The sequence below is a fragment of the Geospiza fortis genome, unplaced genomic scaffold (genome assembly GCF_000277835.1).
Source record: "Geospiza fortis unplaced genomic scaffold, GeoFor_1.0 scaffold172, whole genome shotgun sequence".
Classification (NCBI taxonomy): domain Eukaryota; kingdom Metazoa; phylum Chordata; class Aves; order Passeriformes; family Thraupidae; genus Geospiza; species Geospiza fortis.
In genome coordinates, this window is record NW_005054309.1 from 11,613,880 (window position 1) to 11,629,260 (window position 15,381).

The 15,381-nt window shown below is 50.1% G+C and overlaps 1 protein-coding gene across 5 annotated transcripts in view; it reads right to left on the minus strand.

Annotated features, from left to right (window-relative positions):
- MBNL1 (muscleblind like splicing regulator 1) overlaps positions 1-15,375 on the minus strand; it is a 45,449-nt gene extending 30,074 nt beyond the window's left edge. For all 5 annotated transcript variants that reach the window (XM_031055367.1, XM_031055365.1, XM_031055366.1 and 2 more), the window contains exon 1: positions 14,959-15,375. In XM_031055367.1, the coding sequence (XP_030911227.1) occupies positions 14,959-15,132 (174 nt within the window). In that variant the 5' untranslated portion in view covers positions 15,133-15,375. The remainder of the gene's footprint in view (positions 1-14,958) is intronic.
- Between the last annotated feature and the right edge of the window lie 6 nt (positions 15,376-15,381).

Here is a 15,381-nt window from a genome sequence, read left to right on the forward strand (position 1 = left end):
TTCCCTGGCGTACCCAGCCCTGCTGTAGCGTCGGGGTCACGAGTGGTTTAATTCTACGTATGAGAAACTATTTTACATGCTGTGACATTTATGTGTCAGTTTTCACACCCAATCTCTGCCAGGCACTATTCATTTCCTACCAGCTCTGTCCCTATTTGCTTCCAGATAAAGTTTCCCTCCCCACCTGTTGCAATTCCATGTAATTAATTGTACCTGGGCACAAGCACCACCCGAGCCAGCAGCAGCTCCAGCAGGACCCGGCCATGTTGCTGGGGCCCTGAGGAGCTGGCACTGGGGTGTGCCCTGCTCTGTGACACAGGAGCAGTGCCTGGCAGCCAGCAGCCCCTCTCGGGACACGGACACCTCCCAGAGCCCACTGGCACCATCCCACCCTCCCAGCACCCAGGGAAGCTGCCCTAAATGCTCAGCATGTCTGAATAAGCCCTCGGCGGCAGCGCAAGGCAAGGCCCTGAGTCAGCTCTGCATGGCCACCCCTAACACACAAAAATAGCTTGTTTATTCCTCCTGAGGTATTATTTTTACACCAGGAGTACTGGGTGGCCATGGCTGTTTGCTGCTGCTGGTCCCAGGGAGGCACACGGTGGGGCCAGGTGCACGAGTGCTGCAGGGTGCTGCACTGGGGACATGCCCACCCTGCCTGACCCCTGCCTCGGGGCAGAGGGGCTGGGACAGGCCCATGAGAGACACCTACAGCCACTGCCCCCTGCCAGCCGTGCCCAGCACGCAGGGAGAGGCACTGGCCAATGCCTCCAGGCTGCCCCCGGAGCTCCAGAGGGAAAACCCTCTCCTGAGCAGCTCCTTCAACTTCCCATCATCCAAAGGAAAGCCCTGCTAAATCCAAGTGTGCCCGTGGTTTCCAACGAGGCAGGAACAACTCCTCTGGACACAGGAACACACCCATCAGGCAGGGGTAGCTCAGGACAGCGCTGCAATGCTGCCCTGGCTGCACCCGTGCCAGGTGTGCTCACATCGTGAACCAAAGTGCAGCTCTCCCTCCACAGATCAAACAGTCCACAGTGCATTCCAGCAGCATCCAGGTAACATTCTCCTGGGGTTCACAGTTCTTTATAAATCCTGGCTTTAGTGGAAATAAGTCCAACAGAGTGAAAGTGAACATCCCTGAGGGCCACAAGTAACAAATTAAGAGGCAAGTGGGAGCAGGACGGAGCGGAGTGGGACAGCGGCAGAGGAAGCTGCTGGCAAGTAAATATTGCCCAACACGACAGCAGGATTGGGGAAAAACTGACAGAGTGGAATAACAGGAAGCTTAGTCACTTCTGGACAAAAAAAGCGAGCATGTGAGCGGGGCGGAGGGGAGCGGAACACCGGGATGGATGGGAGGGCCAGGACAGGAGCGGCGCTCCAGAGGCAGGGCAGGCACAGCATCCCCTGCCCTGGCCAGGGGAGGCTGTCCTGGGTGCCCTGCTGCACCAAACCCTGCACACACACAGCAGGGTCCTGCACAGGCTCCCCCAGGGGAACTGTGACCCCGTTATCGCACATAGCCAGCTCCTCCTCAGCACAGAGAACACCCCAGCTGCTCGGCTTGGAGTGGACAAGAAAGCACCACCAACAGCCCCCGGAGAACAGTGTGCTGGTGATGGAATTACCATGGGTCTGGTGACTCTCAGGCCAGCTGGTATTCAATCATAGAGGCACTTTGCAGAAGCCTCAGGAGCGGGGAGGAAAGCTGAAAAGAAGATCAGATTTCCCTGATGGCAAGGAAAGTACCCATTACTGTTGAAATATGGTCTGCCCGTCACTGATGAGGGGATAACAGCACTGGGTAAAGGGACTAGAAAAACACAAACCTAAGATTTTACTACATCATCCAGAGAGGCAAGAGAAAAGACAAATTTGAGGTAATGAGAAGCTACATAAAGAAAGCCATCAAACCATGGCCAACTGATGACAAGCTTGAGTAACAGTTTTTTACTGCTTAGGCAAATGAGGGAAGAAAAAGATATAAATAACAAAGGGTACAGCAGAAGAGAAATAAAAAAACTTAAACTAACTTTATAGTTCAAAAATTCATACAGGGAGACTCAATCTAAGTAATTCAGACTTCAGGGACAAAAAAAAATGATACCAAAAAATGCTGATGTATTCAACATCAGAAGGCAAACAGAGAGTTAAAAGTCTTTAACAAAGAACAAATTGAAGCAAGCAAGAGTAGGAAAGGGAAAGTGTCGTGGGTAAACAAAGGCTGACACATCAGGTTTGTTTTACCTTGCAAGTGTGCGACAAGGCCCAGTAAAAGCTTCCTAACCAAATAAACACCCTAGCAGTCCCTGCGGGAACCACTGGGAGCAAGGGTAGGGCTGGAGGCCCCGCTGGGACCTCACATGCAGCACCACCTCCACTGCGCCTCTGGGACACACTTGTCACGTTTCTTTAAAAAAAACAAACCAAGCCCGGCTCTGAAGCATTAACAGCTCCCTGGAAAACCAAGCAGGAGCAGAGGACACCAGCCGGGCTGGGGGCAGGAAGCTCCGTGTCCCGCGGAAGCCAGCAGAGCAGCGGCACAGAGGAGCACGCAGGGCACGAGCACCGTGCGCTGAATTTCTCACCTGCGGCTCAGCCATCCCCACGATAACCAAGCAGTGCAGGCTCCGGCCTCCCTGCCCTCGGGTCAGTGTCCAGCCCCACCCCTGACATGCCCACGACATGATCCAATAATCATTAACGCTGCACATGGAATCATTAACGCTGCACATGGAAGCGCCAACCACAACTGGAAGTTTCAGCCCACACCAACGCTGAACCCCTTGCTCAGCTCTGTGCTGCACTGCTCAGGAGGGGAAGGCAGGACAGAGGGCTCAACAGGCCCTGTATCAGTCACAGGTTCTTTTCTCATACAGCTCAGGAATAATTTCCTGCACTAAGTGCTTTCCAGGCCTCTTAACACTGATATTGCAGATCAATATTTCACAAAGACGAAGCTGTCTGATGGATGTGTGCACTCATTTAAGCATCTCTAACAGGCAGTGCTGCTGTAACTACACACTCTGCACCCCTGCTACCTTCTACCCCAGAGGTTTGGCCTTGCTCACTTTCCACATGAAACAAAATGACAGCAAAATGACAGAACAAAGACCTACTGTAAGGCAGTGTGCAAATAAAGACAGTATCTATCTGCTCTGTCTGCACCAGCGCAGTGCAAATACAATTACAGCTACCAGGAAACACTGCTTGCTCTCAGGAGCTCTCCAGCCTCCCTCTGTTAAAGCCTCTGCATAGGCTTTGCTTCTAAAAATGCAACTCATTGCTAGAACAAATACTCACACAAAGCAGGACCAGGTGAGAACCTCTGTGCTCAGAAATGCGGCTGCAGGGTGAATATTTGATGCAAAAGTCTTGAAAAGCTCAACTCTGTCAGTCACACACTGAGGAGAAAAACGCTCAGAAAAGCTTATGAAATAGGTGACAATGACACCAGAGGAGCAGAAAGCTGTTTTCAGGGTCTGTAAGGCCTCGCAGAGCTCGTGGGCATGCAGGAACACAGAGGTGCAGATCCACCTGCCCTTGCCGCGCTGTGAACAGAGCAGGTCAGTGCACACGGACTAGTGGCAAACACAGGTGGCAGGATTTATCTTGCTGAGGTTAAATAACCACAAAACATGCCGAGCACTGCTCTGTGCTCAGAATTCCCTTTGATAGTTTAGTTTCACAGGGGCACTGACACCTGCCCTGTCCTGCCCCAAAGCAGAGCTGTGCAGTGCTCTGCTCCTCCCAAGGGCAGCTCGGCTCCCAGGCCCATCCCAGCAGGAGGAAGACACAAAACCCCAGCCCAATGGCAAAAAGGAAAGAGGAGTAGTGTTGTTTTACAGATGCAGACTTTCTGTAGGAAGCAGCATTGTCAGGAGGAATTTCTTTACAGAAAGGGTGGTCAGGCATTGGCAGGGGCTGCCCAGGAGGTGACGGAGCCCCCAGCCCTGGAGGTGTCCAAGGAATGACTGCATGTGGCACTCAGCGCTCTGGGCCGGGTGACAAGGTGGCAATCAGGCACAGCTTGGACTCGATGATCCTGGAGGGGTTTTCCACCCTAAATGACTCTGTGGTTTCTGCTCCTGGCAGTCTGATGTCGTCGTAGGACATTTCGGCAGTGTCACTACCTCGGTGCACACACTGAGCTGCAGGAAATGCCACCTCTGCAGATACTGTGTGTGTGTGTGTGTGACCTGAAGACTCACACACTCTCACTTCAAGTGTTCAGCCACATAGCTGGTGGGAAATGAAAAACTTTCCATGTGTGGGAGCCAACTGAGCTGATGAAACAAACAGGAACATTCAGAGGCAGGACTGGCGTATCATGATCTCATTGCAGAAGCACTTTTTCCCCAAGTTCAGCATGTGTGAGGCAGAATCAAAGCTCCAGAGATGAGAGCATCAGCCTCGGGGCTGGGCTGCAGGGCTGCCTTACAGGTGCTTGCTCTTCAAAAACCTAAATTCTCTTTTAATATAGTTCACTTAGATCTGTGAGAGGAAACAACTTGTTTGTGAGTATTGAAAGGAAATAAAACAAATATTGAATTCCTCTCTTTTTCATGACCTTTTTTTACATGAGACTTGACTCACTCTAAAAGTAGTAAAACAGCAAAATAATGAAATAGAAAATGAGAATGTTCTACCCCACAACCTCCCTACAAAGACACAAGCTGACAGTGACAGCTTTGCCCACCATTACGCCCAAGAGCTCAGAATTCCAGCATTCCAGGGAGCTGGAGATGTGCTGTTCCCAGCAGCTGATCCTGCTCTTCCCTGGCACCACAGCCTCAGGGAATCCCTGCCTCTGCAGCTGCCAGGGCTCAGACAGCTTCTACACAACATCAAGGAGCAGAAGCTGAACCAAGTAATTTGTCAGGTGATCAAAACAGAACTTGAGCAGTCACTCAGAAACACTTAATTATTTGTGATTTAAACAGAACAGAGAAGAAAGAATGGAACAACTACAGATGGTGCTGGACAACTGACCCATGGCTGTACTCCAGACAATGATAAAATCCAGCAATGCTTTCCAAATTTTAAATATTAAATACAACTGTATTTTTGGCAACTACAATTTTAAGTTTTTTTAAGCATAAAGTAGCTTCTTAATTCACAAAAGGTCTTTGCAGTTTCTGAATGCTCCTTTTTGCGTACAAACCCAAAGTCAACACACAAAACACACAGCCTGAAAAAAAACTGGAATCATCATATACACACAGATATACATTATATATAAAATACAATGAGCACACACACATACACAGACAGTCTACGGTGTGTGTGTAGCCCAGAGCAGAACAGTTGACAAGTATAACAAATAACTTCAACCTCCCAGTGTTGCTACTTTTTCAGCGCCTAATTCCTTAGGTATCTAAAATTAGCAGAAACATCTAAACCATAAATATGTGACAAATGCCGTGTAGAAATATTTTACATTGTTACAAACATTAACAGTGTCTTCAGCCAATGGACTAAACATGGACAGGAGACCTTGCTTCCCTTCTGATTTTCAGCACTGAACTTAATGAAGCCAAGTGCTAAAGGATTCCAACAAGGCAAAACAGAGGTGTGCTTTCCTCCACAGTTAAAAAAAAAATCCATCAGCAAGTGTTATTTTTCTCTTCAGATATATTTAATCATGCCAGTAACCACGTTTGGAACTAGGTGCAAAAGACCTGTTGCAAAAAGCTGGCAGAACCTGGGAACAAACACATTTTGTCAAGGAATCTTGGAGCCTGCCTGCACACTACATCCTCCGGTATCTCCTGATCTCCCTGGCTTGTGCTTTGCTCTCGCTTCCCCATCCCCTCCCATCTGCTCACAGAGCTCAGAGCCCTCTCTCCTGTGTTATCTGCCAGGTGCTATAACAGCATCTGACCTCTTCAGCCTTTTGTCTCTCTTCTGTCCCGCCCTTTAATTTCTTTCTCTCTTCTGCCTTTGTCTTCTCTTCTACTTAGAGACTTAATCACCTTTACCACTGTCATAAAAAATCCCATTTCCTCCTGTTCAGTGCAGCCATGGAGAAAAACCCAAGCCCTGTCCTGCCTGCAGTGAGCTCGCTCTGTGCTGCATGTCTGTTTTGCCAGCTGCAGCTCCACACACCGTCACTTGTGCAGCAAATGCCCAGCCTGGGGAGGTGCTCCCTGGACTGACCAGCCCCACCACACCCCTCCAGTATCACCTGGAAATTTAAATCACAAATTAATTTTTTTACTATGAAACAATTCCTTGTGTTCCACTGTCAACAAGAGCTTTGCATTTTAAGGTACTTTACTTGGAATTAAAGCTGCCATATCCATCCATCCATCCATCCATCCATCCATCCATCCATCCATCCATCCATCCATCCATCCATCCATCCATCCCTTGCATGCCTAGCCCAAGGGAAGCACCTCACTCTGCTCCACGAGTGCAGACACGAGGTGCAGTCAGCAATCAGCCAACAACAGGAGTAAATAACAACTAGTAGACAGAAAGTACTGACTCTTGTTTCCTCTAAGGAGTGTTTAGTGAGAGGGAACTCTTTAACCCTTCAGTTTGCCCAGGCAGGGGCTTTCCCAGCTCACCTGCACTTTTATCTGGTTACAGCCACTGCAGACATCCAGGCTGTCTCCTGACTCAGCTCACTGCAGGGAACATTTTACCAGGGCACCAGACAAGCAATGGTATGTAAATGCAGATGATTTTCTGAAAAAATCATCCACCCTACAACCAGAAAGCAACCAGAATTGCAGGCACAATTTCCCATCTACAGCAGGCTGTAGACACTGACTGCACTGTAAGAAAGGGGAAGGGACAGCAGAGCCAGCAGCCCGTGCAGCTGCAGCCCAGCCTGTCTCTGATGGCACAATGTGCTCCGAGCTGCTGCCTGCTGAATTCTGCACAAACACACTGCCAAGTGCACTCTTCCTTTCCACTCAGTATTTGCTTCACCAATGTCAGTTTACAGCGAGCCCCAAAGACCCAGAAAACATTTCATTCTGCCTATTCTTTTCAAAAGACTTCAGTTAAGTGTGCACACTTGTTCCTATATAACAGAACCAAGTAAGAAAACCTGTGCTGTTCCTGACTTTGCTGTGATGGCTACTGCACACCTAAAAACCTGCCAGGCTCCTGGAGGGAGTAAGAACCTCTCCCTGACACAGACAAAGCTGGAAAGATGCTCTCAAATTAACAAAACACAACCTCCTCCTCACCCAGTATGAAATACCAGCACTGAACCAGTACAGGATTTTAGACTGAATCCCCGTCTAAAGATAAAGAGCAAGCAGAAAACAATGAGTTTTACTCCTGTAAAGTGGTAGTTACCTACTACACCTGCAGCTACCCTGGCTTTGCTGCCTGCTCCTGGACTGTGGGGTTTTCCAGCATGTCCACACATAAATGACCCTGTCCCCCAGGGACACCACAGACCCCTCGGGCCTGAGCCAACTCCTGCCCATGACTTGCCCCAACCACAAACTGCCCTGCTCCATCCCAGATTCAATGGAATGTTTGCTCCTCCTGGTCCCACAGGTATGTCCCTCAACAGAGGTGGCCCTGCAGCCAGCCACCCTCCATATCCTCACAGCTCCCTGTCTATGTCAGCTGCCTCCTGGTCCAGTGGGCACATGTGGGACAATTTCCATACTGTGCAATTCCTCTCTTTCAAATTTAAATCTCAATCTCACAACCATTTATGTCTCTATGTAAGCCTGGAATTAACCCATGCAAATTCAGTGAAATCGCACCAACAAAAGTAACCAGCTTTTCTCCCTCCCAGAACTGCTCCTCTTTTCAAACAGCACTCTCTCTTTTTGCTAACTCTCTGTACTATTTTGCCAAGTTAGGAATGGTCCAGAGAAATCTGGAGCTGAAGAGAGTCTTTCCAGGAACTTGACAGGACTTGAAGTGCTCTGAGATGAAGCTGGATCCAGACCTGTTCCCCCAGCCGGCCCCTTCCCCGTCCCGCTCCTGTCAGCAAACTTGGGAGGCATCATCAGCATTCTCCCATCAGAGCCCACCAGCCCCTTCTGGAAAGACAGAGAACTTCTTGGGATCTCCAGGGCTGAGAGCTGAGAAGTCTATCCAGGGAGTGGAGTATAACGAAAAGGCAATCTGAGGAAGCAGCTTGCTAGTGCCAGGGTGAAGCCCTCCAGAAGCACTACACTGGATTTCTTCTTCTTCTTTAAAAATCCACTTCATCAGATCTATTTTCCTTTATTTGATCAAATATTGCAGTTGCTTTCAACTACCTCAATGTGTGTTCTGCATCAGTTAAATCCTGAGATGTTTCCTAATGAAGAGGATAAGCCATAAGTATTTCAATAAATTCAACCATGAATCCGAAGGTTTTCTTACTAGCATAATCCTGTGTTTCAGGACCTGACAATTCAGTGTTGACTTAAATCTTATTTCAACAGCAGTAATCCTCCTAGTGGCACTGTGAAACGGGGGACAAGACAGCCCTCTGGATCAGGATAAAAGCAGCTCTTGTGATTTGCTGGGGGTGTTTGGAGTGCTGCTGAGCAGCCCTGGTGCAGGAGCAGCTGAGCCCAGCGCGAGGCACTGCCGGGAGCACAGCCCAACACAGGGCACCAGGGAGGGCTGATTCTGGCCAAGCCCAAACCCCAGCTGCTCTCTCTCTGTGGGACGCCTGGGGCTGAGCACTTGGAGGGAGGGCTGTGGCCTCGCCCTGGCTTTGGCTGCCCATCTGCAGAAGAGGCTCCTTCCCAGGCACGGACACGGGAGCAGCTCCTGGCAGGAAGCGCAGACTCCTAAGCAGCACCCGGGGCAGTAGTTCCTAAATAACATCCAGCTGGGCTAACAAGGCTCTGCAGTCCCAACAAAGCAACACCAGCATTTCTCCGAAGTCAAAAAACAGATGTGATCATTCCGTATTGAATGTAATTTGTTGCTTCCAACAAATTTCAGTGAGCCTTGGCAACAAGGCATCTGTATTTGGAAAAACAGACACTTGGGGTCATCCTGGGAAGGAGACAGGCCTCACAGGATGCTCCTGATAACTCAGTTAAGATTTGGGACAAATGTCTGAATGTTCTTGACATGAGGCTTTCTTATTTTTTGCCTCTTTACATCTTCTCTGCAAACCAGTTCAGAATTTTACTGATTTTGACTATGCCCAGCAGAGTTCCTGACTGTAACAGGAGCCCACGCTGGTTTCTATTATGCACAGCCTTTAAGAAACGACAGGGCAAATGCTGCAGTGCAATGTTTTAATTTCTACTTAATCTCTTTCTGCCGAGGCAGAGCTGAAACTGTAAAATGAGCTGCGAAGGCTGGAGTTAGTCGTAACTCCTCTGTCCAAAGGCCTGATAAGATTTCAAAACACCATCTATCTTCCCACAGAGGAACACACGTGCTTTCAATTGTTTGGTTTGCTAATGGACTATTTGCCACTCCACCTAACAATTGCCCCATTTTCTCCATGTGTTTGCCACTTTTCCCTTTGCTTCCTCTTCTGGAGCTCAGCCTGCTGGCAGACGCACAGGCTGGAGAGGAGAAAAATGGCAAATCAGACCTTAGGAATTTGAACATTGTTTATGTTTTCATTTTTTGCCAAGGGTTACTGCTTTACGAGCTTCCTTGAAATCAGCCATGTGTCCATGTGCCTCCCAGCCCTGAGCCTCACCTCATCCCTGCACCAAACTCCTGCCACTGCCCCGTGCCCCAGGGATGCCAGATACCACACAGGTAAAACTACCCAAGAACCACCTGCTCAAGTGTTCTGGGTTTCTTCTTTTGCCTTCATCGAAGAGGAATCAGACCCATGATCTGCCATTCTCAACATGATTAGTGCAATAGGCTTATGGGATTTTCTTCTCTTTGTATTAAATGAAATAGAGTCCTTACTCTACACCCTTAAGTAAGTGTCACACAAGGGAGAACAACATGTTAAAAATATCAGTATTTTTAAGCAGTGACAAAGTAGAAAGAGTAGTAGAGAGACTTGAACAACTAACAATTACATCTCTGAGGTAGAAGAAATAAGATGCTCGTGAATTTCAGCCAGAATAATAATAATAATAATAATGCTACATTTATGTATTTTTAAGCCTTCTTGGAAAAAGTGGCAGTCACTTTTACAGAATTCAGGTGTTCTATTTAAAAAAAAAAACACTTCTACATCAGAAGATAAAATACTATCATACCAAGTGCTGCTGGGTCTCAGACAAAAGGCACCAGAGCTTCAACCTCAGACATCATCACTAAGTGACTTACACTTCTGGTTTCCATCTTTTTCTTAGAATTAAAAAAAAAAAACAGAGAAATGTGGAAGTTTAAGACTTTCCAGCTGTTGAAGAAAGAGTAGAAAAAGCTTTTACACTTCATTGGGACACCCAGCTTGAACATGAAGGAGCCACCTTAGTGGGAGCATAGCTTAGGAGACCAAAAGCCAGCTTGGAAGTGCAGCACCCGTGGTGCACATTATTTCCAAAGACATGGGCTGGGACCTGTGCTCATCACAGCCACCGAAGCCACGTGAGATCAGATCACCCTGAAGCAGCAGGTTTGGGAACACAGCAGCCCCCACCCTCCAGAGAGCTGCTATGGGTCTGGGCCAAGCACAGCGGGGCAGTGCCAGGGCAGCACTGGGACAGCACTGGGGACAGCACCACAGGCAGCACTGGGACAGCACTGGGGACAGCACCACAGGCAGCACTGGGACAGCACTGGGGACAGCACCACAGGCAGCACTGGGACAGCACTGGGGACAGCACCACAGGCAGCACTGGGACAGCACTGGGGACAGCACCACAGGCAGCACTGGGACAGCACTGGGGACAGCACCACAGGCAGCACTGGGACAGCACTGGGGACAGCACCACAGGCAGCACTGGGACAGCACTGGGGACAGCACCACAGGCAGCACTGGGACAGCACTGGGGACAGCACCACAGGCAGCACTGGGACAGCACTGGGACAGCAAGGGGACAGCACTGGGGACAGCACCAGAGGTAGCGCAGGGACACCCGAGCCCCCTGCCCCTCCTGCTGTGTGACACTTTCCCCAGCACAGGGCTGGCAGTGGCCGCATGGCAGCCTGGCCACAGTGGCGGTGGCCTCAGCGCATCTGCAGCTCCCACAGAATTTGCATTTGACATCCATCTCCCCATTGTTCAGACATCTTTATCTCAGCTTTCAGGAAACGCGGATGACTCATCTATCGGAACATCTGACGAAGCTAACGTAATTTCAAAAACGAGTTCTACTTCGGCTTATTTTTCCAAGAAAGAGAAAGAAGAAAAAATGTTTCAAAATTATGGTAAAAATCAAATTTCTGTTGCAAACCAGTTTCCTGATTTAGGAACTCGAGCTTATTTTTGCTGTAGACAGTCTAACAGGCTTTTATGCATCCAAATTTAGGAAAAAAATCCTACGGCATTTAAACAAGGCAGAGCCAGAGCTGGAGCTGACTCAGCCGCTCCAGCGCATAATTTGAATACACTACATAATCATTCTTGGTTTAAAATTATCCTCCTAATATCTGAGGGCCAGATTATCCCACACACGTTCATCTTGATTCACGCGCTCCCCTAGGCCAGCCCTGCAGGTTCCATTAGCGCTAATTAGACAGCAGGATGATAACATCTCGCTGGGGCTGTCCCAGCCCTGACCTCCTGCAGCACCTCAGAGGTCACAGCCAGAGGCCTGGCTGCCTCTTGCTCCCCACGCTCCCAATTACCACGGGCCAGCGGCTGCTCGTTCTGCTCAGGTAAGGAGGAGCTGCCAGGCGCACCCACGGGACGTGTTGGCAACCAGAGAGGGTGCCCAGAGCCCAGTGCCACTGCTCCCACACAGCACAGCAGGGCACCTCGGGAGGCAACGCTGCTTTCCTTGCTCTAGCCCTGCACAGAGCTGTGCCTTCATTTCACAGGAGGGGGAAATAGTAATTTAAAAAACCCCGCGCTTTACCCAAGCTGCAAGTTTCATTTCTGGCCTCTATTTTTGCCTCCTCCCGGCAGGGTAGGGCAGCGGAGCCTGGCTGCGGCGGCTGCGCTGTCCCTGCGCCCGCAGAGGACACCTGGGCCAGGGCCAGAGCCGAAGGGCACTGCACTGCACAGGGTCCCTCCGAGGATCTGCTCCGCCTGCTTCTGTTCCAGGAATAGCCCAGCACACAGGCCAGCTCCGGCTCGGAGGAGTCCTGCCCAGGGCTGCAGCTCTGCAGCACTCACACCTGCCTGACGTCAGCTCACACAGCAGTCACTCCTAAGGCACACCAAGCCTTGGAGCGACACATCACAGCATCGCACAGCGGGCTGGGCTGCAAGGGACCTTAAAGGTCACCTCGTTTCAACTCTGCCAAGATGCAGGAGTTTGTAGAGAAAAATTCAGTGACTAAGTATCTGTCTTATGTTCAAGAGATAATGCAAGAATAGCTGTATAATTAATACTAATACTATATACATTAATAAGAAATCAAATATTTTAACATTAAGGTCAATTTTTCAGCGTGCTGCTATTTTAGTAAAGAACAAGGACATTACATCCATATTGAATTACTGAAAAATTAAAAATTACTTCTGAATGTCCTAACCAAAAATCTTTTTTAATCTGCACTAAAGTATTGACTGACCTTATAAGGTCCAGACAGCGCTGGTGCAGCATCTCCCTAAATTGCTTTTGCAGAACATCTAAAGTCTTCGATAGTGCAGACAAGGTAACTCAATGACTAGAGCTGGTTGAAATTGGCGCACACCAAAACTGACAGAGAGCTGAAACAAAACCAAAACTGAGCAATGGCTTCAGCAATGGGGATTGGACTGGCAATTCCCCAGAGGGGGATATTCCATTTGCTGTTTCCCCAAGGTATTCCCGCGCACGGTACAGCTCCTTAACCAGCCACCCTGCCCAGGGGCTGGGAGCGCTGGCAGCCACAGGCGCCGGGCCCACGGCGGGACACCGCGGGATCCTGCCCCGCATCCCCGGGAGCCTCTCCAGCACACAGCAGCTCAGCCACTGGCAAACCTTTCAGCATGAGCACAAGTAAACAGCTCTGGTCAGCAGTGTATTTTTAAACAGCAGATTCTTTCCCAGCTCCCAGCTCGGCCCCTGCGCTGACTCCACAGGGCAGCAGCACACTCCTTTCCGAGGATCCGCAGCAACGCTGTAACGTTACCCACGGTTATCACCCACGGACCTTGCAGTGCTTGGCAAAGGTCAGCCTCAGCTCCTGCATTAAAAAGGGAAGCGAAGAGCCCTGCTGACGGCAGCAGAAGGGCCAGTCACACTGCCAGGGCTGGGGAAAGCAGGCCGGGCCGCGCTCCATCCCCTCTTACACAGACACCAGCTCACGCTGCCACCCGGCTCCAGCACCAGCAGCACCCCCGTCCTGCACTGAGATTTTAAGGCACTTCCAGCGACCACTGACATCATGTCCGGGTCACTCTAGTGGCTGCTTTCCAGCCTTTCGGCAGATCCTCGCCACGAGCAGCGAGGCCAGCGGGGTCAGGCCGCGGTGGCCAGACACACGTTGCTGGGAAACCAAGCCGGGGACACTGCGGGCGCTGCTGCACCAGCAAACCCACGGCGGCAGTCACAGCCCCTCGCTCAGGAACGGCTGAGAGGCTCCGGGGCCAGGCCTGGGCTCTGGCAGCTCCGCCATCCCCACGGTGACACCGCGCAGCCACCGACGGCCACGGCGACACGCGCTGGCACCGCGGGGCTGGCACTCCCCACTGGTACCACTGGCTCTGCTCCTGCCTCCAGCACGTGCTTAATGCATAAAAACATCTTATTTCCACATTTTAAAATTAATACCCTGCATGCATTGTAACTGCTGTATTTAAATAAATTGAACAACAGAGAAACAAACCTTTCAGTATCTGCAAGCTAAGCCACAGCTGGGGGTGATGGAGCATTCCAGGCCTGAGAGCACTGTAGAGCTTTACCCCGTCCCCTGACCAAAGACACTGAGGATCACTGAGGATCTACAGAGACCTGCCATAAGCCACTTCCTGCCCCACTCACGCTGCGCCGGGCCCGGCTGAGCCAGGAGCTGCAGGCACTGCCCAGCTCCAGCTCCCTCCCAGCACAGCCCTGCCAGCAGCCAGCTCCCCTTCCCGGAGTCGGGCCCAGGGAGAGAAAATCACACTGGAGAAAAAAATGGCAGACTAATTTCTGCTTCTCAGGTTTTGATTCTTTCATGACTCCGCTGGATTAATTCTGTACTGTTTGTGCTGTGAGTCTTTTACATGTGAGGTTACTCAAATCATGAAAAACCAAGAGAAGGAGCTGGGACCTGCACATTTAACACTTACCACTGACACGGCAGCTACAGTGAAACAACAGCCCTGTATTTATGATGCCTAGATGGGATGTGCCTCCTGAAAACCCTCTCTGCTCCTGCCATGCTTGCACATCCAGAGGCCCCTTGCCTTCTGCTAAGTGCTGTCCTTCCCTTAAGCGAGTGCACTTGGGAGAAAGATGGGATAACCACACCAGTGCCAACCACAGAAAGGCAAGCAGGGTGCTCACAGACACCCGAATAACCCAGGGAGGAAAACACTCTTCTAAGGTTCACCATCAGCTGTCCAGGGACACCAACAACCCGCTGGTAGTTACGAGATGGAAACAAATCCTCATATTGCTTACGTGGTTTGTGCTATTAAAAACAAAGAATCCTCACAGTGACTTTGCTGTTTCTACGTGAAGTGCCCTTTATTCCAGCTACAGGCAGGGAATAATTTGGAGGCGAAGAATGAGCCCCTGTAGCCATACTGGAGGATTTGAGCCCCGCCAGATGTATTTTCCCTTCGTTCCCTATATCCTTCCCGTTCCCCTGAGGAAAGCAGCAACACAAATCGACAAGCATCAATAAAATAAAAGCAGCAAAACACCCCACTGCTGGCAGCCAGCACTTGCTCCTGTTCAGCTGCAGGATTTCTCTGGCTACAACTGCTTCTTTCATTAACCATTTATCCTTGAAAATAATGTAATATTTACTCACTTTCAATGAGTCAAAGCAGGCGATTACGCGTCCGTTTTCAACTTGGCAGCTTTTCGATGGGTGTGCAAATTTACATTCCGTGTCTGGTCGTGAGCAAGTCCCCCTTTGGAACTCCCTACACACTTCCAGCGTTAGCCATTTTGTGTCCCGGATCGGTGTGACGCTAACAGCCATCTTTAGATTTTACAGGTAGTTAAAATTTCCAATAAAAATGGGCAAACGGGTAGCTGAACTGATAAACTGGAAATTACGAAAGTGTCACCTCCAGAACACTTTTTTCCCCCGCTCCCTATTTTAAAACAAGTGCGTGTAAAACCGGGTGGCTGCAATCCCGAGGAAGAGCTGTGTCACCAGAGTTGGGAGCGTGGCACCGTTAGCGGGGCTGGGGAGGCCGGGCCGGCAGCGGGAGCGCCTGCGGGAGGG